General features: G+C 49.1%; 1 protein-coding gene across 1 annotated transcript; it reads left to right on the plus strand.

Annotated features, from left to right (window-relative positions):
- The first annotated feature begins 1289 nt into the window (after positions 1-1289).
- On the plus strand, positions 1290-26907 carry TMEM8B (transmembrane protein 8B). Its single transcript, XM_090274410.1, has 13 exons — positions 1290-2041; positions 6428-6617; positions 6984-7191; positions 13418-13551; positions 13916-14184; positions 14780-15105; positions 18338-18431; positions 18613-18736; positions 18813-18955; positions 19164-19342; positions 25862-26008; positions 26140-26256; positions 26506-26907. Exons 1-13 carry the CDS (start codon positions 1501-1503, stop codon positions 26839-26841), a joined length of 2808 nt encoding a protein of 935 aa, XP_090130536.1. The 5' UTR covers positions 1290-1500; the 3' UTR covers positions 26842-26907.
- Positions 26908-27000: the final 93 nt, after the last annotated feature.

Genomic DNA, 27000 nt, shown 5'->3' on the forward strand with positions numbered 1-27000 from the left:
GGGTAAGTCCAGGATGCTGTGGAGAGCGGGGTATGCCTAATTCATCTTGGAAGTACATCCAAAAGAAGTGAGCCCTCCTTAATGGCCCAACTGTAATCTTTCTAAAATGCAAACCTAACAATGGCATTCCCTGACTCAGTCTAAGGATTAAGGCCAAATTTCTTGGCCCTGATAGTCAAGGCCTGTCATTTGCAACTTCCTAAGGATTCCAGCCTTAACTTTCCCTACACCCTTCTTGTCCCCGTGATGCTCCAGAGATACTAAATACATCGCTGAAACCCATCAGAGCCTTTCCAAAGGGGAAGTTTGGGACAGGAAGTAGGGGGAGAGGTAGGATAACGGGGACGAAGATCTTCAGCAAGAGGAAAAAGGGACGGGGTAGGGTGTGGAGAACTAGAGGGTGAGAGGAGAAGAGGGGAGAAAAGAACGGGAAGAGGGTAAGGATGAAAAGTAGAGAATGGGGGCTAGTGTTGGACTGAGGGAAGGGACAGAAGTTGTCAGGAGGGAAATGAGATGCAGCTTTGGAGGAGGGGCCATTGGAGACTACATACCTCTGGGCTTTGGCTTGTTTTTTACTAGTCCTTAGGTCAGGATCTTGTCTGAAGCTAAGACTGAGATGTGTTAGCCTGAGAGAGGGAAGGCTCTTGGTTGTGGATGAAACTCGGCTGCAGGTCCCTGTGTAGTGACAGGCCTTGCCGGCAAGCCTATGACTTGGGGAGATGACTGGGACAACTGCAGAAATTCGAAAAGGAGCTCTAATCTGGGGGAGAGTGAGAGGGGGAGGGACGAGGGGGCCCAGGGCGGATGGAAGGACTTAATTAAAGTCTCTGGAACCCTTGGCCGGAAGGGAAGGGATCCGTCACCGGGGCAACCTGAACGCCTAGTAGTCTCAGTGTCAACAGCAGTCTGGTCACCTCCCGGCTGGTTGGGGTCTCTTGAGGCGGCTGCACTGGACCTGGAGCGGACGAACCTAAAGGATTCACTTCTTTTAAAGGGGTTTGCGGGATCTCTTCGAGTCTCTGGGTAGGGTTTGCGGAGATCTGTGGGGGACGTCCGTGGGTGTCTGGGTTTGTGAGGGCCTCTGTTGGGTTCCCATGAGATGTTTGTGGACTGCCACTGGGGCCTGTGAGGACTTGAGGGGGACCTCAGGATTCACTGGTTGGGATGGAAAAGGCTGGGACTCAGGTAGCTGGGACTGGGCGGAGCCTGCCCTCGGAGCCCAGCAGGGACCAATCGGACTGACCGAGGGGCGGAGCGCCACGTGACGTAAGGCCCAGGCAGCCGCCGCCGCGGGGCCTGCTCACCGCCGGTGCAGCGCAGCCCGGAGTCCTCCAGGCCAGAACTCCTGTCCCGGTCCCTTACTCAGCCTCAGCGGGCCCGTCCCCGGCCCCGGGCCCGCGAGGACACCGGAGGCCTCCTCCCGGGGGTGGGGAGCGGAGCCGAGGGTCAGCTCTGCGGCGCCCCGCACTGGCCTGTCCGGCACCGCCCCCGCCCCTGGCCATGGCCCAGCCCTTGTCCCGGCCGCTTGTCCTACCATCCCGATCCCGGCCTTGGTCTCCGGCTCCTCCCTCCCCCTGCTTCCTAAACCCGTCCGAGTCCCGGCCTGAGTACCAGCGAATGCCCGGATCCAGGTCCCAACCCAGGCCCCCCATCCAGCCCCAGTCCCAGGCCCTGGACTGGCCCCCACCCCCGCCTCTGCCCTGGTTACACCCCCCGTCACAAATCCCAGCCCAGTTCCTGTCCCAGTCCCAACCCCAATGTTTGCTTAAACCCAGGGCCCAAACCTTGCCCTTGCCCCAGTCCCCATCACAGCCTCTCCTGGCACCCTATCCTCGGTCCTTGTCGAAGCCCCTGTGCCCAGCCCAGCCCAGCCCATTATCTCAGCCTTTGCCCTCCTCTCTGTGCTTACCCAAGTCTCTCCCACTACCCAGCTGTCTCTCTCACACCCTGCCCCTCTCCCAGCCGCCACTCAGGTCTGGGCTGCGGCTGCCGCCAGCCCTGTTGCTGCTGTTGCTGTTTTCTGTCCTTGGCCCAGGGGCTGGTGAGTGCAGAAGCAGCAAAGGCTGAGGCAGGGAGGGGTGGGCTGGGGGGATTGGGGAGAGATGGGACCTTGGTAACCAAGTCATTGGGGGAGAACTGGGGAGAAATAGGGAGGAAAGAGTTCTTACACATCCCAGAGGAATTGGGAGGGTCAGAAGAGAGGTAACTGTGGCCTTGAGGCTCAGCAGGTGGCTAATAGCATCTAGGACAGAGACTCCAAGGTTTTCTTTCCTGGTGTCCAATCTGACCCCACTTTGACTCTTGCTTTTTCAGGGAAGTCTTGCCCCTGTTCATAAAGTTTGATGGGAGAGACATAGTCCTACACCAGACACCCTCTAGTCTAGTGTGGGAAGAGCTAGCCTACACTTTTGAGATATTGGACATGCATTAAAATAGGTTTATGAAAGCAGTTTTGAAAATAACACATAGCAAACAGATGGACATGGGTTAGTCGCCATTATAACAAGTTTTCTTCTTGTAATGAGTTTTGTTCCAAATAAGCTTGATTTGCCTAGAAATAATTCCTGACACTTTAAGAGCAGGTTGAAACCCAGAGGCCATTTTACAGATGGGGAAACTGAGGCTCAGCAGGGGAGCAATTTGCTCAAGGTCATACAGCTTTTAAATGTTAGTACTGGAGCTAGAAAAAAAATTTCTTAATTTCTATCCCACCTTAGTGGTTTTTTTTTCCACTGCAATATATGCTGAATAAATAGGAAAACAAACCCAAGTGGGGAAAGGCTCACAGCACACCCTGTCCTCTCCCCTGTTTGCCCACAAGGGGGCTTCATCCACAAACTGTTCCTCATGTGCCAGTTGTCAGCCAAGGGCCACAGTCTAGCAAGGAAGTGATTTGGATAGGAGAGGGAGAGGTCCAACTTCTTAATGGGTGGAATGTGGGAGGAGGGCGGGGGGTGGGGGGGAAGTCCTTGCCACAGGACGTGTACCATAATGATGGCCCCATCCTTAGGAGATGACTATGGCCTTCATGGCCCCAACCCTCTGCCCCCCTCTGGTGGGTGGCACTGCAGATAGGATGGAAATGTGCCTGAGGGAGTCTTTGGCAACAGCAACTACAAAGTAGCTGGGGAGTGGGGGCTGGGTTTCATTGAGCTGTGGGGACCTGGTTCAGTACAAAAGCTTGAGGAGATCAATGCATGTCAAAGGTCACCACTCCTGTAGAGATGTCCAAGCTCACTGGTATCTGGACACTTAACGTGCCTGAGTGTATACCTGAGGGATCTGTGGGAATGCTGGGCATATTCATTGTGTGTACATGCTTGTGCGTTGGTGGGTGTAGGCACATGTATGTTGTGTGGGGTGCATGTGAGCCTTTGTGTCCTTTGAGTACCCTAGGTTATTGTGTAAAGGGAGGGTACATGTTGTGGCCCACACACGTTCTCTTCGGCTCTTCCTGCTCCTGTAGACAAAGCACTGAAGTGTTATGTTCCCAGTGGATAGTTCCTTGTTTGGAGGCAGTGTTGAATACTTCTTATAACATATAAGTAATCCATTTGCCCCCAGGCCTGACTCCTTGAAGGAAGGAGCCATAGAAGGACTGAGTGTTGATTACTGCTTCTGGGAAGCTGGACACCTAGCAGATATAGTAGCAGGTCAGTTTTTCAGTTTGGGTGAGGGGGAGTCCATACTGTTGGGCCCAATTCATAGCTTCCATTTTTGCCATCATGGTTTCTTTGCTCATGAGTCCACTGAGCAACCATGAGCTGGCTAGGGGAGGAGGGTAACTGACGGCCACAGAGCTGTAGAAAGCCAAAAGATGTGGATTAAAATATGACTGTCCAGAAGCAGGTTTAGGTGGTTTGGGGAGAATTGTAATAAAGTTAGAAAAGAGTGCTGAATAGGCCCTACTGCAGGCAGGGGGGTTACATTAGTGCTGTTAAGAGTCACTGCCTTGGTAACTGTGGCCTGGCCTGCAGGACTGCTCTGTGACCAGTAGGGGGTGAGAGATTTTTGACCAAGGAGAGGATCATAGCAGCACAGTTGGTCTCAATAAATGCTTAGTGTTGACTTCTTATTTCAGGAATGGAAGGTATCTTCTGGGTCTCCCGGCCCTACCTCACTCCTTGGATCTTTTCCTTGGCCTCAGCTGACTGCATTTGCATAACCCAGCCCTGCCTTGCCATTCTTGAAAATGACCTTATGTTCTACCTAGTGCTATTGTTAGCAGGGTCAGCCTTAGCCTCTGTGGGTGTGTGTATGTGTAGGTGTGTGTTTTTCAGGTGGAGAATCACCCGAGATTCATCTGGAAGGCAGTATGGGGACATCTAGGATAGATTTATCTGAGCTTGCCTAGGGCCTTACCCATGCTTCCTCTGGGACATAGCTCTCTATTGGCCCTGGTGAAACCCCAAAACAAAGCTTGGCGTGAATGGGGCTGTGGATGCTTTCTCAAGCATTTGCCCTCAGCACTTCTAGGTTCCTTCCACCACATGTTGCTGCTCACTCCCTTTTCCTACCAGCCTCTCCTGTGAGTTCTGTAGCCCCTGGCCACTTCTGGAGTGGCTCAACCAGTTTCCTGATTCTCCAGGGCATGCCTGTTCCTTCACAGGGCTCTATGTGCTTGTCTGCCCATTGTTTCCCAAAGATGGTTAGCTGCTTTTCATGGGCAGCTCCCTGAGAGTCTGCACTGGGGGCCTGGCCAAGATTTCTTCCTAACAGTAGCAATGGCTCATTCCCAAACCCACCCTGGTACCAGCCTTGGGGAGGAGAAGCACCCCGCACCCCAACCCCAGCTAAGGGTGCTCTCCAGAGCTCTGCTTTCTTGTGACAGTGGTATCCAGGCTGTTCAGCTCCTGGCTTTCTGCCTTCTAGTTGTCATATCCAGGGCTCCTAGGAAACCTGTCCTCCCCACCAGTTGGTTCATCTCCCTTCATTCCTCTTGGATACATTGCCATGGCTCTCTGAATGCTGCTCTGTGAGCCTCTGGTTCCTGGGCAGTGCTCAGCTTGCAAGGTGGCAGGTCTTCCTTGCTGACAATTGAGACTGATCATGTGGTCTGCACTGGACAGACTAGCCTTTGGGTGTAACCATGGCCTTTGAAGATGAGCATAGGCCAGTCTAGGGTCAGTGGCCTCCACCTCTTTGCAGGGTGACTCTTGAGGTTGCTGCAATTCAGTGGGGTCAACCTTGACCCGAGTTGCCTCCTTCAGCAGCCTCCCTTTCCCAGATGCCTCATTCTCTGTTATTTCAAATACCTCATTTTTGGAGTTGTATCTCCCATTTCCAGAGAGGCAGATTTAAGACAAGTTAAACCCCATGGGTATTTCCTACTTGGCTGAAAACTCTGCGTCACAGTCTCCCTCACCTGCACCCCTTTCCTCGAAGCTGATGATTTCCTAACCTCACCTGTCCTGAGGGCATTTTCTGGGTTCTCTGGGATTGGTCTTAAGTCTCCAGAGCAGTCAGATTCCCCAGAACTTTGCCTGCCATTTGGGACTCTTTTCTATCCAGCTGAGCTACTGGGTTATTTTTGCTATTACAGCAGTCCTAGCCCTCTTGGGTTTGCCGGGCTAGCTGCTGACACCAGACTTTCCTGTTCAGTTTGGCTCTGCTCCTAACAGCCACGATCAGGTATCTTGGCATTTCATTTAGAGATGAACCCCTTCCCCCTGCTCTGGGTATGAATATTCCCAAGTGGTCTGAGATTCTACTAAGTCCCCAGTTGAGTGCCTCCCTCCGGGAAGCCCCCCTCTAGCTGCTTATTCTGAATCCTAGAGGGCCTGGTGACTCCTTTTCTCCTTTCCGAGGGACTTCTGTGGTGGCCTGCCAGCTCCTGTCTTTGCCTCTGCCACCCAAGAAGGCCCCTTGCAAACTCACCACACTTTCCCCTCCCCCCTCCTGCCCTGAGCCAGTATACAGACAGCTTTTGTGCAGCTTCTGAGGTTTTTTACTTCTGACCACAGGGGAACAGAAAAGGGAAGAAAATAAACAAGGAAGTTACACAGTTTCATGCTGACCCCCAAGCCCCACAGGTGGAGTTTCAGCTTGCTCATTGGGCTGGGAGCCCATGCCAACACACATACTCGCATGCTCACCGTCCACACCTCTGTTTTGTTAGGCTTGGGAAGAGGAGAACGATGACTTCTAAGTGAGGGGTAGCTGTGGGATCATATAAAGGGTCCTGGTCTTGGATTTATACAGCTCTAGGTTTAAGCCTCAGTTTCCTTATCTATAAAAACGGGTCATTTTTTCAAGGTCATTGTGAGATTAAAGCAGATAATGACTAGGGCAGCATGAGACCCAGCTCCTGGCTCAGAGAAGAGCATTTGTTGAGTTGGTGCTATTGGTGAGGAAGACTGGTGTGCCTGCTGCTTAATGGACATGCCCTCTGTCCTTCCTGCTCCTTTCTTTCTCACCTGCTCCCCAGGAGGCCTCTTCCTGACTGATTACTCCACCTGCTCACCCCGCAAGCTGAGTCCTTTCCGCTCCTTTGCCAGCACCGAACTCTTCCACTTCCATGTTCCTGAGGACACATTCCTGGCTGTTTGGAACCTCATCATCTTTAAGGAGCAGGGGGGATCCTTTGGGGACCACTGCCCAGACCAAAGTGTGACTGTGTGAGTGTTTGAGTTACCCTTTGGACCCCCCACTACTGACCCCAGCCACTCTCCAAACTAAAGTGTGACTTTATGCGTATCTAAACTGACCTGCCCCTGCCCCTTGCCCCTTGTTGAGATTGAAGTATGACTGGGTGAGGGCCAAGACCTCTGATTCCTGATTACTTCCCTACTACTGTTTGTGTGAGTACGTGAGCTGACCTTTTACCCTTCTGTGCTGACCCCGGACCTGGTACCACTTTGTCGTATGTGTCAGTATAGGGAATCTACTTGTTTGCTGGTGGTGAGTGACAGTTCTTCCTTTTCCCCATTTCCCATCTCCCATCTCATTGCCTGCTTTCCTCCTCTCCTTATTCTGGTTCCCAGGTATTTCCGGTCTGGGGCACCCCCTGTCATCAATCCCCTGCACACACACTTCCCAGGGGACACAGCTGTGCCTGGGGTTTTCTCACTGACCCTCAGCTGGACACTGCCCAACCGCACCTCAGGCATCTTTAACGTCAGCAGCCCCTTACCTGGGGACTGGTTCTTGGCTGCCCACCTTCCCCAGGCCCACGGCCACATCTCCGTCAAGGTGGGTTGAGACTGTCTAGGGTACTAGCAGCCAGAGCTGCTTCTCCATCTCTGCTGAATTCCCCCCATGGGGTACCTGGAACACCAGCCTTGTACCAGGATGAGCAATAGCATGAGGGTGGCTGGGGTGGAGCCTAGCTAGAGGCCAGCAGGTCACTTGGTGGGCCAGAGCCCAAGATCTCTATGAGGCAGTTTGGGAGCCTTAGGAGGACATGGTGGGTCCACGTAAGCTGAAGGGAAAGTCCAAAGTCTGCAGTCTGCCAGAGGCCCTGGCATTGCAGAGTAGTCTCCCTTCCTGTTGGGACATGCAAGGATTAATCGAGGTGATCAGAAGCCAGCTAGGGACAAGTCAAATGCCACTGTACAAACACAGGATAGCCCTACAGACTCTCAGAGGCTACAGTCCAGTTGTTCATCTGGGAGAATGTGTTCCTACTCTGCCATAATTTCAGCTCCCTTCACCCCTTGGAAGGCCATACAAGAATGCTCTGGGGCAAGGTAGCCCTTTCCTGTTAAAAGGAAGCTTTGGGTAGCTGGTGTCCATCCTGATTGTTGCCTCCCTTTCCTCCAAATATCTGCACTGATTTCATAGAGCAGAGATTGTTAAAATCTGAAGTGTAGCTTCAAAGGTCAGAATGCTTTTTCATTCTGTTTGGGAAGGGAAGGAAATGCCACAAAGTTTTCCTGCCACTCCCGGGTGTTGGGCAGACTTCCTCTTTGTAGTGAGAGGATCTATAGTTTTCTTCTGTCTGTTGGTGGGAAGGGAGGGTGTGATAAACTGGCCATTATTAAGAGTGGGATGGCCAAGAGTGTAGGGGCCAGTGGTAAGGACCAAGCATGAGCAGAGCAAGGAGTTAAAGAACAGGATGCTAAAGGACATGAAAGCCCTCAGGGTTTGGCCATTGAGAATTGAGAGGGACAGAAATTGCCAATCAGGTGAAGATTTGATTTGGGGACATGGCTCCAGGCTGAGTTCCTTGAAGGCAGGGGCTCCTTGACTGTGTTAGACTCACCTCTCTTCCTCCTACTGTAGCTGAATGAGCTGAGAATCACACAGGGACCAGTGTACTGGCACTGCTGATTTCAGAATGGGACCTAGAGGTAGTGTCTGGAGGCCTCAGTGATAGGCCTGTTTTTCCTGAGAGGGATGTATAAGAGAACTTCCTCTCAAGGTCTGGGAGTCCTCTGGATGAGAGCATGTTGGGAGCTCACCTGGAAATGGCTCTGAGTTCTAGGTAGGTCTTGACTCCCATCAGAATTAAGGAAGGATTATTCTATTTGGAAGAATGTCTTAGGTCTTTAGCCAAATTCCAAAGACACTGTTCCTGATCCGAACTCTGATCCTGGGAACCCTTCTGAAGCCCTGCTCTAGTTATCCCAGAACCTTTCTGGGTGATCAGGAGGAACCAGGGGTCTAGGCCTGGGTTGGTGTTATGGGAGCTGAAGCCTGGTTAGGAGAGCTCAGAACCAGGTTTGGATGATATATCCATTTGCAGCTAGGTAGAGCAAGAGGGACCTGGGGGGCTTGGGACTGCAAGCTGGAGCCCTAGTCAGCAGAGCTCCCTGGGGTGCGGCGAGATTAGAGAGAATAGGGCACAGTTACACCTTGCCCATGAATATCAGCAGACCTGGACACTATGAGAGATATAGTTTTTCAGTTAGGCCTGTTCCAGAGGCTCAGAGGGTGGGAATGAGGTGGGGTGAGGGAAGGGAAGGGAGGATCATCTTTGTGGTCCTTCTGAGAAGTTGATTACCTTTAGGAATCTTAAATGGGCCTCTTAAGAATTCTTAAGTTCCCTGGTTAATTCCTTAGACTCAAGTCTGTGGGTGATTGTCTAAAACTTTCCTCCAGGGCTCCATCTTCTCCAGTGGCTTCCTCATTCCAGGTCTTGATTTCCTATGAGGCTTGGCCAACACAAGAAGTGTGCATTCAGGGATATCCTTGGGTGGGGACTGAAGAGTCCTAGCAATAAGAAGGCATTGCTGTGTCTAGAGCCCTCCTTAGCTTTGGGGGTAAGCTCTGACCTCCCTTTCGACCTTAGTCCTTGAGCACCTGCTTTGTCCCAGGCCTTGGGCTGGGAGCTTGACACACGCTGAATAAGATGTATGTTAGTGAGATACAGGAGATATTTTAAGAGGACGAAAGAGAGATGGTTAACTCAGCTTGGTAGTGTGGTGGAAGTGGTCTTAGGAAACTGTTCGAAAGTGAAGCCTGAAGTGGAGAAGGCAAGGAAAGGCATTCTAGGTGGTGGGATAGCATGCGCTAAAGCTTGAGGACTGGAGTGGTTGGTTCAGTGTGGAGTAGTTGCTGGGATGGGTAAGGGAGGTGGAGGAGTGAGCAGAGGCCGGATCATGAAGGGCCTAGAAGTTTGAACTTTATCCTGAGAGTGATAGGGAGCCTTAAGAGGTTGTAAAAGGGAAGTGATTTACCTGGTCCAGGCCACTGTCCTCAGCTCTGGTCCCACGCTTCTGCTGGCTGCTGTGTCTGTGTTACTCACCACCATATTCCCAGCAGCCAGCACGGAGCCTGGTACTTAGTGGGGGTCTGGAAAGCTTTTTTGCTCTTCTCAAACTCCTATGGCCCAAAACTGATCTCACTTCTCCTCCTTTCCTTTCCCCCTTCTTCCTATCAGTCTCTTCCATCTTGACCATGCCCTCCATCTCCTTGCTTTTCCTGTCTTGGTACGTGTTCATCCTGTGGTGCCCAGCTGCCAGTCTGCTCTGAGGGGCTGGCCTTTGGGCAGTGGGTAACATCTGGCACCCAAATGGCTCATCAGGGGAAAGTTCTGCAAGCATCTGGGGCACAGTTCTCCTTGAATGCTTCCTTTCCCCAGCCCAAGATTTGAAAGTAAATGAAAGCAGGTAAAATAATGAAAACAACTATAAGGAAACCAAAGAAGCAGATTGTACAGAAGAAAGGATTTTGTTGAATCCACCAACTAGGACGAAGCGTGGCTCAGTATCTCAACAGAAGAGGTTAAAATCTGCTAACAGTGCTCATTCTGCTCTTCCTCCTCCTCCTAAGTTATTTTATTTGTGTTTTAAATAGATAATATATGCATCTGGCACAACACTTGAAAGGTACAAAAGGCAGTGAAAAGTAAGTCTTCCTCTTCCCTTCATCTCCTTCCAGTCCCCACTTCCCCTCTCTAGAGTTAAGTAGCAGTAAGTTCCTTATATTACTTCCCTCCTCGAAAGGCTCTCCTCTTGGCCGATGGGACTTTGCAGAACTGTCCTGGTTTTCCTCCTGCCCACTGCCCACTCCTTCTCTGCCTCCTTTCCTGGTATCTCCTTTGCTTGATCAAACATGTTGTGGGGCCCCAGTGCTTGGTCCTGGGATAAGTCCTTACTTATTTCTCCATTCTTTTGCTAGGTGTCTCCAGCACAATAGTATTAAGTACCTCCAATAGTTAATGCCTTCCAAGTGTATTCAGTGAGTCCTAATTTCTTTGAATTTCAGACTTTATAATCAACTGCTTACTTGACATCACCGATTAGATGTCTAAGAAATGTCTCAAACTTAGCATGTACAAATGAAAACAAAGCCAAAAGTAAAAATCTCTTCAATTCCCATTTCACTTCTTTCAGTCCAAGTCTTTTCTTTCTTTATTCTTCTTCTCAGTAAATGGTACTGCTATTCACCAGTTGCTCAAGTTCCAAAGGTAGGTGTCATACTTGATTCTTCTTTCCGCCTTATTTCTCTATAACCAATTCATAAAGAAAAGTCTTGTTGATTCTACTTCTAAAGCATGCCCTAAATGCATCCCCTTCTCTCTATTTCCACTCTTAGCACATCTACCCGAGGCTTTCTCCTGGGCCACTACAGTAACCTTTTAAGTGGTCCCCCTGCTTCCACTCTTGTCCCCTGTAGTCTACCCAGCATTCATTTACTTCCATGTTGAGTGCCTCTGATTGATGGTGGGCCAGGGGCTCTACTGGGTATGGGGATATTCTGATGGAGAAGGCCAAGTGTTTTGGGCATCTTCAGTCTGTAAGCCCCACCCAGAGCCTGGGACTGGCTGCTCTGCTCAGGCCTTTCTAAAGGAACCCAGCCCACCCATACTAGGACAGTCTAGGAGTCAATCTAAGGCCTTCTGTTCCAGCTTCCTTCAGACTATTTCACACACCACTTCTCACTTCGGGCCCCTTGTGGTTTCTCAAGTTTCTTGGCTTTGACCCTGTTCCTTCCATGACTGCTGATGGTGACTCTGTTGCACTGTCACTTGGCTTCTGCCTTGGCAGTGCTTGAGGACTTGAGTTCTGGTGTCCTCTCTCTAGCCCCTTCACAGGGTGAAGGTTGCTGCATCTCTGCTCCTTCCCTGGTCTCCGCTGACTGAACGCGCCCCTCTGTAGTAAGGGAGGGGTATTGGATGTGCCTCTCATATAGTTTAAGGAAGGAGCATGTCTTAACCGTTGAGGTCATGTCCAAGTTATCTTTCAGTGAAGCCTGTAGCAAGCAAAATGTGGAGTGAAGTTTTTCTTCCCCTAGACTGTCTCACAAGGAAATGGGCCACCTCCTGAGCATGGGCCCCACCCTTGGGTATCATTCACCCCAAGATTATTGTGGGTGATTGCTGTCACCCACAGTAGTAGTTCTGATCCTTAGAGTTTGACACCAAAGATGAGGGACAGCTGCTTTGGATATCAGAGATTGAGGTCTCTGAGCAATGAGGTGGGTTCAGGAGCTCTCTGAAGGTATACTTTTTTCGATATCCATTCTTTAACTCAACAGATATTTTTTTAGCACCTAGTGTTTGCCAGATGGTGTGCTAGGCATTAGGAACGCAGTGATGCAAAAGTCACAGAAAAATTCCAGGCAGAGGGTAATGGAATTTTCTGATCTGGCATCCATCGTGGCCTCCTTCTAGCCTCGGGGAGCTTTGCTGGAAGTCTGTGCCTTGGCCGGCTTGTTCCATGGCGTGGAACTCAGTGGGATGTCAGAGCCTGGAACAAGATTCAGAGCTGTGTCTCAGTCAGAATAAACACATATGTGAAAAGTGGCCTCTAGCTTATTGGGCCAGCATGAGGTCCTTTGTCCAAAAGATCAGAAAAACCTAATCAGGGGCCCTTCCTCCCTGAACTGCTAGAGTCGCAGTGCTTTGATCACTGCAAATGCTGCCAAAGAGGAACCGGACGGACGGAGTAAGTGGGACTGCTCCCTGCAGAGTGCTGAGGCTGTGTGGGCCCGGGCTGTGCCAGCTGAGAAGGTCGAGGGGTCTGATCCAGAAGAGCAGCTCAGGGAGATGTGGCTGTTCTCTAGCCTGAGGCAGAAGGAGCAGATGAGTCTGTGGGTCCCTTGAGACAGAGCAGTGGGAGGGGACACAGAAGACAGGCTTTGGCTTCAAAAAGATAAGAACTTATCCCAGCTGGGTTGATTCATTTCTGTAAAAGATTTTATTTATTTTTTAAGAGAGGGGAAAGGTTGGAGAGAGAGAGGGAGAGAAACATTGATTGGGTGCCTCTTGCACATCCCCAACTGGGAACCTGACCCACAACCCAGGCATGAGCCCTGACCAGGAATTGAACCGGCGACCTTTCGTTTTGCCAAACGATTCCCAACCCACTGAGCCATATCGGTCAGGGTGATTCATTTCTTCATTCATTGATTCAGCAAACTTATCTGTGAGGTGTACACTTTACACTAGGCTCTGTGTCTGGGGAAACAAAAATGAAATAAGACCAGGTTCCTGTTCTCAAGTTGCTTACAGTCTGGAGGTAAAGAGTAGCCCTTCCTGGGGGGGTATTAAAGCAGAGGCTGGACAAGTACTTGGGAGGGGCAGGTGGGGGATAAAGGAAATTAAAGGTTCACATTGTGGGAGAGGGAGGAGGTTTGGACTGGAGGCCTTTGTGGAACTTTCCAATACCCAAAGAGAGCCAGTGTTTAAGTTCCTGTGGGCTCAGTGGGGGGTTGGGGTGGTTTGAAATTACCTGGAGGGGCTGTTCAGGAGTGCTCAGGAGGAGGGGTTAGATGGGACGAGGGGCAGACAAGGCCTGATTGTCTGAAGGGCCTGGGTTTGAATCCCAAATGCTGAGGATCACAGGTCTGCAGACTGAGGAGGGACAGAGGTAATCAGGCAGGAAGGACCCAGTACTTAGAGAGCCGTCAGACAGGGCCCTGGGAGCGGGAGGCCAGAGGAGGTTTGCCCCCTGCGTCAGCCGGCTCTGTCCACCTTGCTTTAGTCGCACCCTTGCTGTCTGTCCTCCCACCTCCCCTGCCTTCGTCTCAGGGCCTCCAGGATGAGTGTCAGTACCTCCTTCAGCCACAGCTGATTGTCCGCCGATTACTGGACGTTGCTGTGCTGGTGCCCGGCCGTCCCTCAGAGCAAACCCTCTCCCCCCACAACCGCTCGGCCCTGTACAAGTAAGTTGAACCCCCCCCCCCCGCGCCCCCTCCCCAAACTCCACCCCAAACCTGGCCTTTCCCGCTTCCTTCCCTGGCCTCAATCAAACAGGGAACAGGGTTTTCTTGGCCTCTTATCCTGCTTGCTTGTTCCTGCTCTCCCTGTGGCCAACCTGGACTGCTGGGCCACCCAGAGCCCCAGGGTGGATTGCGCCCCTGCCTCCCTCTCCCCTGGCACAGAGGGGAGGACTTGAAAAGGCCTCCTGTTCTTTTGTTCTCCTGTGACCCTTACCCCTCCCCACCCCCTTCTTCCTAGCATTTCCCTGATTCTGGTGTCCCTCTCACCTTTCCATACCCTGTGTTTTCTTACCCCCATCCTGCCCAGGGTCTTTGTGCCCAGCTTCACTTACAGGGTTACAGCACAGCTGGTGTGTGTGGGGGACCATGGGGCATCCTCCTGCCCCCTGACACTGCGCCTACGTCCCAAGGCCCCACCCCTGCACAACTCAAGCTCTGTGGTCTGTGGAGGTGCCTCAGTATGCCAGCTGGAGCTAGCACTGCCCCCTTGGGGACGCTGGGTCTATGTGCGCGTGGAGACACCATCCCGGGGCCCTGGCAGGACCATCCGCTTCCAGCTGTGTGTGCGGTTACAAGGTCAGAAGCCCCATATTTGCTCAGCCACCCAGCCTGTGTTGACATCTGTGACTGGGAAGAGGCAGGCATGGTGGCTGTGTCCATTGCCCCTGTGCCATGTCCCTACAATCTCCTTGACCCCATTCAGACTCCTTCACACTCCCTGAAGCCCTCCCACCCGGAGCTTCAAGTCATTGGAAGGCCTTCAGATCATTTTCCACCATTTGGGGCTTACTAAAGGACCTGATTACTTTCCTTAATTTAATCTCTCTTTCTGTTCCCTGGGACAGCTAGGACCTCTGGGACACTGGTCTTGCGAAAGCCCCTGCAAGTCAGTGAGAGGGTCAGTCATTGGTTTCAACAGTGTCCTTGGGGAAGGAGAGATGACCTTGACCTTGATTTCCTCCAACATGACAATCTATTAGCTGTGACCACTAGGAAACTCCCAGGCCCTATCCTGTGACCCTGGATGCCCCATACTCCCAGGGACATTTAATTCTAGTTCTCACCCCTCACCACCCTTTGCTGAATCCTGTCTGGCTCAGATCTGGTTTGTGGTGGGGCTGCAGGGCAGGGAAGGTGGCTGGCCTCAGCTCTGATTTTCTTTGCCTCACAGAGTGCCCGAAGCCCAGCCTGTCCCGTGCCCTGGTCCCTGGAGCTGCCATGAACATGCCCCAGTCACTGGGCAACCAACCACTGCCCCTAGAACCACCTTTGCTCGGGGCCACTGTGGAGGGGCCTGGGGCCCCATCTCCACCTGAACACTGCTGGCCAGTGCGCCCAACTCTGCGCAATGAGCTGGACACCTTCTCCGTCCACTTCTACATCTTCTTTGGCCCTAGTGTGGCCCTACCCCCTGAGCGCCCCGCAGTGTTTGGCCTGAGGCTGCTGCCAGTGCTGGACAGTGGAGGCGTCCTTAGCCTAGAGCTTCACCTCAATGTGGTACTTTGTGGGGAGCAGGGGGGTTACCCCTATGGGGAAACTTGAAAAAGAAGGTGACAGGGGTGTGGGGGTCCTTACCTCCTCCCGGAAGCCTATGCAGGTTGCTTTCACCCAACTTTATGATCAGAGACCATGTCTCAGCCCAATTCTGATAAAAAACATGCCCTGAGTATTGACTCTACTTATGAATAGGGGCTGGGTCAGCCAGAGCAATTCAAAGTAGTCCAGATTTCCCCAGTTCGTAGCCTAGCCTCCCACTTACTAAGGGCCACTCTCTATGGCAGGTGTTCCCTTTTCACGCATATCTCATGTGATGGGGAGTTCACCACCTCCTGAGGCCACGCAGTCCATACTCAGACAGCTCTGATTACTAAAGGCTGTCGTGACATTCCATGAAAACCTGCCTCTGTGGCTTTTTACCAACTCACTGATCTTTGCTTTGCCCCAGAAGCTGTATTTCAGTAAATCTATCCTAGTCCTTCAAAAACAAAGTTAATAAACTTGATTTATCAGAGCAGTTTTAGGCTTAGAGAAAAATTGAGTGGAAAGTACAGAGTTTCTATATTCCCCCTCTTTCCCTACGCAGTTTCCCCTATTATTCACATCTTGTATTAGCGTGGTACATTTGTTACATCCCTATCCTATTTTAGCAGCTCATCAGATGCCCCTCACCCTTCTCAAAGCTGATTAATATCAGCATCTTAGACCTCTCCCCATCTTCCACTATCTTCTCTGGTCAAACTTTTGGTCGTCGAGTCTCTGAAATATGTGGTCTGAGATGGTTTGACCAGGGTTTCAGGCAGTGTGTGTGCAGCCTGAGATTAAATTTTCTCTTTCTGCTGCTGCATTGCCCTGATCACCTGGGGCTTGGGGTGAATTAAAATCTCTGGGTCTTCGTCCTTTTCTTCCTTTTTATTTTCTTGAAAACAATTGTGTCCATTTATTTTTTAATTATAAAAATAATAGAATCACATCTAAAAGCTTTAGAAAGTAGAGGAAGACATTCTCATAACACAATGCTTAGCCCTTTGGTGTGCATTTCTGGGTCCTTTTCTACATTTACTGTTACAGTTATCTAATTATAACCAAAGGGCATACAGATTTTTGTGCCCCGAGGTTGGTTCATATGACCTGCTGCCAATTCCCATCTCATATTTTTGCAGTGAACTTTTAAACTCAAATGGAAGAATTTATGTTAATCTTTGAGGCATTTCCTAACTATACTGGTTTGGGTCATGGGCTTTCTCCACTTTGTGTAATTACACACTTGAAAAGCCAGGCTTCTGTACCTTAGTCATTTTCAGCATTGAGAAAGACTTGGGTGAGGCCAGAGCCCTGTGTCAGGCCATTAGCGACTGTCTTAGGTTGGCATTCATCCAGTAAGGATCCCTCAACCATGGGTCTTTTTAATTCTACTATCCCCTAGCTCTGGGGGCAGGGACCTTTTTCCTATGAGCCGACCTGTGACCCGGTCTGTGGCTTGATGTGGTCTTTTATGGGACATGGCTCAGAACTTTCAAGTGGTCCTGCTGGTCAGGACAGAGCTGATTCTTCAACCTGAAGATGTTCCTTATTTTCATACTCAAATTCTGTCTGACTCTGTTCTGACTAGTACTGTATGTATTTTGTCTTTGCTTATTGCCATGCCTTTGGGCAATGACAGTGAAGTCTTGATTTGACCTTGAAACCTTAGAGCCCACATCAGAGACCAGCTGTACTCATACTTATTCTTCCTCAGTATTCTGAGAGTATAGGCCCCGTCCTCTGCAGCTCCTAACCTTGTTTCTCTTTGCATTCTTGTCCATTTACTCTAATGGGCACCTGCTTACATTCCACCCATCTGCATGCTACACACCTCAGACAGCTGTTGTCTTTATTCTGATAGGTATATTGGACATCTACTCTTTTTATCTTTACCCAAGGACATGCTTATTAGTTTTAGAGAAAGAGAAGAAGAGGGAGAGGGAGAGAAATAGTGATGTGAGATAGAAACATAGATCAATTGCCTCATGTAGGTGCCCTGACCAGACTGAACCTGCAACCTAGGCATGCGCCCTGAATGGGAATCAAACCTGTAACCTTCTGGTTTACAAGACAATGCTTCACAATGGAGCCACACCGGCCAGGGTGCCACATCTACTCTTATCTTTCCAAGTATTTTGATATTTTTTCCTTGGATCAAGAATTGGTCATTTGAATCAGAGAGCTGTATACCTAGAGAACATTTTTTTCTTATCTTTGGCTCTCCCAAATACTTTGAGAGTAATACTTTGGCACATTGCCCTGGGCTTCCATTGAGGAAAGTTATGAGCAAAGTGTATGAAATCCACTCTTGTCACTGAGGATAGGGTGTACAACAGCACACAGTGTTTCTTTGACGAGGACTTACTTGAGAACCATACCTTTGGATGCTGTACTTCTGTGACTCTGATTAACCTTTATCTTATGGGCTCACAAATCTGGCCGCTCATCATGTTTCTTCTTTGTCTTGGTTGCTTGGAAGTCAGCATCAAATATATGGTCCACATTTAGCAGCAAACTTTATTTTCTTATCCTGATTTTTCAGTTTCCCTCTTGCATTTATTTTATCCTGTTATATGCATTTAATAAGCTGCTTCAAATCCTTTAATGAGCTAAGCTTATGGCAGCCTGTTACCTTTGTTCCTATAGACAAGCCAGTGCATTTAGTCCTGTGGATATCTGGTTTCTCTTCCTCTCAGCCAGGTTGCTACATTTAATCCCTCTGGCATTCTATTACCACTCTCCAGTACCTCATCATTTCACCCGAGGAAGAGTACATTTCTTTACACTCTGCCTGCCTTCAGACCCAGGTGAAGAAGTGAAGATGATTGAAAACCTTAGAGTTACCTTTGTTCACAACCGGTTTCTACATCCATCAACAGCACCCTCCCCTTCCCCTCAACAAGCTAGATAGGATTGAAAAAGAGGGTGTTCTCTTTAGCCTGAACAGTTTAAACATTCTGCCCAAAGAAAGGATTCAGAATTGGTCCTTGCCTTTTTATCAGACTTCGGAAGATCTCTGATGGGGAGATTCTGTGTTCTAAACATGGAGAGATGGGTGTTGAGAGAGCACCTGCAGGAATGGGATATCCAGTGAGGGCCTGGAGGAGTTCATAGGGAGGGGTTAGCAGGTGTAGGAGTCCCGGGTGATGGTGGTGGTGGTAGGATCTCCAGCGTGGGACAGCTTCATCTTCATACCTGCCCTCCCTAGAGCTCCCTGCACCAGGAAAATGTGACCGTGTTTGGATGTCTGACTCACGAGGTGCCCTTGAGTCTGGGGGATGCAGCAGTGACCTGTTCCAAAGGTAAGGATGAAGAATGGTGGAAGGAGAGCAGGCTGGTAGTCCGGAAAAGGGGCGGGGATGGCTGGGAAATTCTATGGAGGAAGGATGGGCTAGGGTCTCAGGGAGTGGGGGCAGGTGGATGAGAGTTCTTTAGGTCCTGGTCCCGCACTGACCTCTCCTTCCTCTCCCCTTACCTGCTCAGAGTCCCTGGCTGGCTTCCTCCTCTCAGTCAGTGCCACCTCCAGAGTGGCCAGGCTGCGAATCCCGTTCCCACAGACCGGGACCTGGTTCCTGACCCTCCGCTCCCTGTGCGGGGCGGGGCCTCGGTGAGTGGCTTGCGGCTGTGGGACAGGGCGGGAGGGAGCGCCCAAGCCCCACGTGACCGCCAGTGTGTGCACACAGGTTTGTGCGGTGCCGGAACGCCACTGCAGAGGTGCGGCTACGCACCTTCCTGTCCCCGTGTGTGGATGACTGCGGGCCCTACGGCCAGTGCAAGCTGCTGCGCACGCACAACTACCTGTACGCAGCCTGCGAGTGCAAGGCCGGTGAGCGTTCTGGGCTGGCAAGGGAGCTCCAGGGGCCCTCGGGAAGGGCTGCAAGGAGAGAATGGGAGGGGGGAACTAGGGTGAGACCACCCTCCCCTGGCAGTGGCACTGGCTTAGCTTGAAGCCTCCAGAGGCTTCCAGCAGAAGCGCTTGCTGAACCCCTGGCCGCCTTCTGTACCCTTCCACCCTGTGCCCTCCCCGCCCGCAGGGTGGCGGGGCTGGGGCTGCACCGACAGTGCGGATGCGCTCACCTACGGATTCCAGCTGCTGTCCACACTTCTGCTCTGCCTGAGCAACCTCATGTTTTTGCCACCCGTGGTCCTGGCCATTCGGAGCCGCTATGTTCTGGAAGCTGCCGTCTACACATTCACCATGTTCTTTTCCACGGTATGCGGCGGCGTCAGTGCCTTCACTGAGTCTTTATCCATGTAGTGTGGGTGAGGTTCTCCATTTCCCCCTTGTTCTCCACTGGCTTGGGGATGTCTGTATTTTTATAATAGGAGGATGTCTCCAATCCACTATGTTTTCTGTAGCAGTGCTTCCCCACCTTTTCATATCATGGCATGCATGCAGTATGGTCATTTTTGTAAGGCACATTGGGATCAATGAACAAGCCTGTCTGTAACTTAAAATAACCAACAGCCACTGCTGACAGTGTGGGGTCTCTAGTTGTCTCATACCCTACCTGTTCACGCTGAGGACCCAGGGGAACTTGACCTCAATTTGCTGCATGAGTAACTCTGTTCTACAGTATGGAATTGTGCCTTCACCATGAGAGATCTGTAGAGGGGGCAGGAGATATGCACCTTCACTTTATGTCTACATGGAGAGTTGTCAGTTTCATTACGTTCTTGCATGATGTGAGGGCTAGCTCTACTGTGCTCATGGTCTCCATCTCACTGGGGTTTTCTACAGCATAAGCATGTTCCTTCTTATGGCATGAAAAGTTATCTCCCTATTTAGTAGCCATGGCCTCCTTGAATTATCATGGGATCTTTTGAAAGGCACAGGGGATTCCGTATAATTGGGTAATTTATAGAACAGTCTGGCTCTTAGAATCATAAGAAACTTTACAGATTCAACTATGTTCTGAGGCATCATGGGAAGTAGCAATGTGATACAAAATCCCAGCCCAAAGGAGTACATTTTGATGAAGATTAATATAGTTTTGAACCCCTTCCTTACCATTACAGGATCTCTACAATCTCTTCTCTGTGTCTTCCCACTCTTCTATAATCATAAAAATTCATATTACAAGCATGTATCACAGATATTCTAAGGAAAGGTAGAAGAGTGATTCTGCTAATGTGACTTAACCTCCATATAGACTGCCCTCCCCCACTACCCCCTCCTGCCCTGGATTCTGCATCTAGGAATCTTTTCATCTCAACTCTGGGCTCTTGGCATCTTGTGACATACAGTGCTTGCTTATGAACACTGAAAAAATTTTAGGTGGATTCAGACTTTCCTCATGACTTAGCAACAAAGTTATCACAAAAACCCAATAGAGCCCTTCTTGTTCAACATTAATATATCATATATAACGTGGTTGCTGTGGCTCAGTGGATTGAGTGTCAGCCTGCGAGCCAAGTGTCGCTGGTTCAATTCCCAGTCAGGGCACATGACCAGGTTGCATGTCGGGTCCCCAGTGAGGGGCATGAGTGAGAGGCAACCATACAGTGATGTTTCTCTCCCTCTCTTTCTCCTTTCCCCTCTCTCTAAAAACAAACAAACAAATAAATTATTTAAAAAAATAGATCAGATATAGGTCCAAATTACAAAAATCCTACATATCACTTCGGAGAAAGGGGAGGGGAAATGTCCTAAAACTAAAGGTCATGTCATACTTAGGTTCCTCCTGGATGTTCATCCACAGATGAAGAGGAGTAGCCTTATCTGTGTCCTTGCCATGTAGAGAGACCTTGGCCCCTTAACCTGGAAGACAGGAACACATTCCAGTTTTGCTTTTCTGGCCCCCTTTTTAGAACTGCTCTGACAGTGCCTCATTCTATTTTTATATTAGACACTGTTTCTCCTCTTTATTGCCAGATGCCCTTATACTGTTGCTCACCAAATCCTCTAGCAACAGCTGTTCCACCAGCCCGCTCTTGGCTGCATGCAGATCTAATGTGATTCATAATTAGTAAGAGTACCTGGGGCATGTCGGGAGAGCGTATCTGTTCTACACTTCACACAAGCATCCCGGGCATTGGCTCCAGAGTGTTCAGTCCTGGATGACTCCTCATTTTCTGGATACAATGGAAAGTCAACCTGAAAATAAAATTCCTTCCACCTAGTAGGAACACTGGCGGAACCTAAAGTGCTTGGCACCACATGCAGAGCCTCTACTTTCTTAAATAAGACGGTAAACAAAAGATTAAGGAAAAGGCACTGGCTTGTGGGTGTTGCCTCAAGTCCTGATCTAACTCCTGTTCTTTTCCACATGGGTCAAAATGTAGAGCTACTGGTCTTCCAGTTTTCCCTGTTGTCCCTCATTTCCCATTCTTTACAGACTTACTCTGTTTCTAAGCAGTCTTTAAGGACCCATTGGCTACATTGCAGGTCACAGTACCAGGATAGTAGATGACAGTCTTCTCTCCCTTCGATACCTGGGAGTAGTGCATCAGTTCTTATCTAGGACATAGGAGCAGACATTAGGTTTGTTCTTCAGGAGTTTAAAATGTAAAATGTAAATATGTAAAATATGTTACATAAGATATAATATGTTAAAAAAATAAAATAAACAAAACAAGTCACAAACCCAGAACTTGATTTTGTATATAGCTAGATAGTTCATATACTAACAGCGCAAAACATTTACTGAATATGTGCTGTGTGTCAGACACTGCTAATTGAATTCTCACAGTAGTACTATAATAGTAGCTAGGTACTTTGCTATTGTCATGTCTTTTTGCAGATCAGAGAAGTTTCAATATTTTGCCTGAGGTATAAGATGAGTGGCAGAATCAACATTTTCACTTAGCCTGATTCCATGTCCCTCACATGTAATCACTGAGATCTGTTGCTCCCCTTGCACCAGGGCAGTGAGTATTTACTGATACATTTCTAACCTGACTGCAGTTTCTCAGAAGTCCTGGCATACACAGAGACACTCATGACCTCAGGTTAGTAGTTTTCAATTTCTTAAAAGATAGGGAGAGTCAATCAAAAAGATCAGAAAATATAACCAAACCAACTATAAGAAATCATGAGGGAAAATAAATCAAACATTTCAGTCATGCAACTCTAACCCATACAGTTCAAGCCTGTTCTTCCCAGTGCTACTCAGCCCTCACAATCAGATCATGAAAGACCCAGACAGAACTGATATCTCGAAGGCCTTACAGCCTTTCTTGCCTATTGCTGACATCCTGGCTGCAAGTCTGCCTTCTCATTACCTCTCTGTTCCTCAAACAATCACAAGTAATTCTCAGTAGCTCTTGGCAAAATCCCATGACTGTGTCTAAGAGAAAATGGAAGCAGAAAATAAGAACAGCAGTAAGTTCCATTATATCCTGAGTGCAATTATCAGAATCTTTGCATGGATTAAATACATTCGCGTTTCCATTCTGTAGTGCTTAGATACTCCATTTTGGAGCATTAGATGAACTATATACTTATGTTATAAAAATGTAAATCTTTACAGAAAAATAATCTAAGATAATTTTCCAAAATTACCTCATGAGTAATGTCCAAAGTTAAGGAAAGTATTAAATTAGATTAGAATTATATTAATAGAAACCAGTTTGTACTCTAAGTTTCTTTTTAATTCTTCATTTTTTCTGTGTCATCTTTACCACTTCTTTTATTGCCATTGACCAAAGGAATACCAATCTAAAAATTAGCCCACATTTTTTGGTGGAACAATAACTTTCTCGCAATGCAATTTTAATTTAACTATCCCTATGGATTTTCTACAACCTCAATCTCTTTGACTTTTTAGTGTACTTGGAGAATAATCAGTCATTATTATTCTGTGATTAGAATATTAGTGAGATAATTTCTAAAATCTCTCCCCTGCAAAGACAAACTCTATTATTTGCTATTCTTTTTTCAATACAGAGAAATTGGAGAAGATCAGCCTCCAGTTAATTATTCCCTTAGAGGTGTCTTCAATATTAGGCAATCCAGCTTTGCTTTTCTTCTGCTGATATATATCCTCTCTTATCTAAAATTGAAAAATTTATTACAAGGCCCTCTTCCAGAAATGTTTGGGCGGCATTTCCTTTGTGCTTGGAAGTCAGGCATATGGAGCAAGTACTTGGTTAAGCCTGAAATGTAAAACTAATGCTTTAAAATAAAATCCAAATTCTAAAACAGCATGGGGCAATTTAATGGCCTGTAGTACTTATATCTGGTCTTGGAGATAGAGAATAATTAATGTCCTATAGCTAAAATAGAAAAAAAGACCAAAAGATTTGTTTAGGAACCAAATTAACTCAATTAATCAGCACATATAAGAAAAAGAATTGAAAAATAAGCAAATCTTTTAGGCATATTCAAACATTAATTCTAATGCTGATGTGGGGCCATAGGAAAAGACTCAAAGTTTCCCATTAAGAACTCATTTTCTCAATTTAATGATTTATTAAAAGGTAACCATGTCCCCAAACTTATAAGCTCTTTCAAAAATCTGAGAAAACTCACTTAAAACATAATCATTGCAAGGCAGTGTCTTCCTAAAGGGACAATATTCTCTACCGCCAATGTAAAGAAAAAGAGATAAGATAGGTACACAAATTTAAGTCTCACAGCATAAGAGTTGAAGGAATCAAACCCAGGGTTTCCCAGTGCCAACTGATATCCCTAAGTTTTCTTTTTAAAAACTCCTAGATTCTTCTTGCCCTTATATTATTTACCTTTTCTTTCCCCTTTGTCTGTTGAAGTTATGATTTTATAATTTGAATGACTGAGTGAACTCTTCAACCAGTTCAAAAGAAACATTAACAATTTATTTCTCATCCTTTGCCTCTAGAGACTAAACTTTCAAATCCACTTTGCCCTTTTATTGGTGGCCACTCTGCATCGGGGCTGGATTCTGTCAGTTTTCACACCCGACCTGCTTCATTTCCCACCCGCTTTTTCCGAAGGGCATGCTATATGGTTAAGGCTGGGATGTCATGGTTTGTAATAAGAGTTCTGGATTTAACATATTTTCTCCCTGAATTCTTCTTCCTGACGTCTTCCCCACCTTCTGGTTTTCAACTCTAACTCATTCAAACAGGAGACTAGGTTCTCCCATTTCCAGTCTTCCCAGTAGTTACAGAGACCCTATTGCTGCCCGTGAGTGAAGCACTTATGATACTGCTCAGCTTTCTTTCCTCGGCTGTGGACTGGGTATCTCTGCCCTCTTCCCACACCCAGGCCTTGCCTCTGGAGTGCCTGGAGACCTGTCTCACCATGGTCTGTAAGGCTGTCACTCTTTGGGGCTCAATTGTGACTTTGGGTTGCCTTTTAATAGAACGATGAAGAAACTGACCCAGGCTGAAAGTAGTGCCTAAGGTGTCAATGATCAAGACACTTCAAAAGTCTCCTCTGGATGCCATAGCACTTAGCCTTCCTGCTCCAGCTTCAGTTCTTCCTGATGTATTTCAGTCCAACCCTGGAGACTACACCAACTTGTTTCTCCTATCAAGAGATGCTCCCAGTAGCCATGGCTTCCAAAGGACCTGGGTGGGGTAACATGCAGGGGACAGACTGATTCACAGAAATCGTATACTTTTCGATCCCCTAAAATCTGCTGACATGCCTCAAGCTCGGCTCTGATGAGTAGATTTTGATGAAGTTTATATAGGTCAAAACCTTTTTTGCTACCATTGTAGCTTCTTGGTTTTCTTCTTAACCCTGCTTCCGACACCGTAACAGCCTATTCTTCCTGATACGGAGCAGGGATGATGTCAGGAGATGGGAGGACTGAGCATGCTGCTGTGGTGTTTGTTTTCCTCAGAGGTGCATCCTGTATGCTTCCTCTGGGTGGGCTCATAAGGCAAATGACACGGATCCACAGAGAAGAGTGACGCCAAGTGTTCTAAGGCAAAGAGAACTCCTGGGTAACCTTTTCACAAATAAGGGAACATAGGATATCAGAGGCCATGCATTGTCCAGAGAGGCTCAGGAATTAGGACCACAGACCAAGGGGGCCTGATGGCAGACCTTGATTCTTTAATCAAGGTGCCAGAATGCCTTGATACAATTCCACTTGTGCCCCCTGCACCCCTCTTTAAGTCTCCTCAATACCCTACCCTTTACTGTGTTTCCCTGAAGGAGAGGTGAACCCTGTCTCATCCCTGTATTTTCTCCTGTGGTGTGAAGGGCTGTGCTCTTCTCCATGGCCAGAGGGACTGCTGTTTCTTACTGTATCTACATTGGGTGAGAAGTGATGAAGAGGACCAGTTAGTGCAGGGCCTGAGGGTGAAGCCCAACTGAGAGTCTGAGCTATCAGGGGAGACTGGGATATGCTGGGGAGACTCGTGGTCTGGGTTGGCCAAGAGGCCTGAGTCTAGCCCCAGAGCTTGGGTCAAGGACGAGGATTATAGATGGGAGGACCCACAGCAAGCACGAGGTGATGGGGAAGGACTGGCCTCAGCTGGAGAGGCCTGGACCTCCCTGACCGGGTGTTCTCCATAGCCCATTCCAGCAGCAGGAAGATTAGGAAGGTGAGGATGAGGGTCAGGGCTGCCAGATACATCCCTATACAGCTGGTGAAGCAGACCAGGCCTCCCAGCGTATGTTTCTCAGGAGTGGGAAGTGGGCCATTTCCCAAATCTGCAGCCCCTGACCTCTGACCTCTGCTGCTTTGGCAGTAGCACACCACCTCCTTGTGGCCTCGTTCTTCAGTTTTGTAGACCTGCACCTCTGTCCCCAGGTCTCTCAATGCCTGTCGTTGTCGTTTCTTTCTTTCTCCAGTTCTATCATGCCTGCGACCAGCCAGGCATTGTGGTTTTCTGCATCATGGACTACGACGTGCTACAATTTTGTGATTTCCTGGGCTCCTTAATGTCCGTGTGGGTCACTGTCATTGCCATGGCTCGTTTACAGCCTGTGATCAAGCAGGTCAGTCCAGAATGGACCCTGGGGGACAACTGTAGCTAAAGTCTACTTGAAATCCACTCCCAGCCTCTCCCTGGGGGCATTACCAGGTGCCTCTCCATCCCGGCCCAGCCTCCAGAGTCCTCTTTCTCTAGGTGCTGTACTTGCTGGGGGCTATGCTGCTGTCCATGGCTCTGCAGCTTGACCGCCATGGACTCTGGAACCTGCTTGGACCCAGTCTCTTCGCCCTGGGAATCTTGGCCACAGCCTGGGTAAGGGTGGGGAAAATTGCGGGTGGGGCATCCCAGCAGGATTTGGGTGAAGGGCCCTGGGTATCTGGTCCCCAATTTAAGGTGGGCTCAGACCCTGTCATCATTATGGTTTTGCTCATGGTGCCCATTCTAGTCTTAGCAGGTTCCTTCAGGTCACAGCCTCAGCTCAGGGGGAGCCTGAGAGTGACCGGCTCTGGCTTGGGCTCCAGGGCCTCGCATTCCTGAGTCCCACTTCTCTGCCTCCCCCAGACAGTACGCAGCGTCCGCCGCCGGCACTGCTACCCACCCACGTGGCGCCGCTGGCTTTTCTACCTGTGCCCTGGCAGCCTTATTGCAGGCAGTGCCATCCTACTCTATGCTTTTGTGGAGACCCGAGACAACTACTTCTACATTCACAGCATTTGGCATATGCTCATCGCTGGCAGTGTGGGCTTCTTGCTGCCCCCTCGTGCCAAGACTGACCACCGGGTCCCATCTGGAGCTCGGGCCCGGGGCTGCGGATACCAGTTGTGCATCAATGAGCAGGAGGAGCTGGGCCTTGTGGGCCCAGGAGGGGCGCCTGTCAGCAGTATCTGTACCAGCTGAGAGCGGCTTTGGGCCTGGCCCTTGGGGAACATGAACCCTCCCTAGGGGCAGAGAGCCCTTCCTGGGATTTTTCCAGGCCGTGTGGAGCCTTCCCAGGCATGAGAGACAAGTTATATTTCTTGAGGACTTGGAGTCTTTCTTGACGTGGAACTGTTCCAG

This window comes from Furipterus horrens, unplaced genomic scaffold, assembly GCF_987537825.1.
Source record: "Furipterus horrens unplaced genomic scaffold, mFurHor1.1.pri manual_scaffold_4, whole genome shotgun sequence".
In the NCBI taxonomy this organism is placed as follows: domain Eukaryota; kingdom Metazoa; phylum Chordata; class Mammalia; order Chiroptera; family Furipteridae; genus Furipterus; species Furipterus horrens.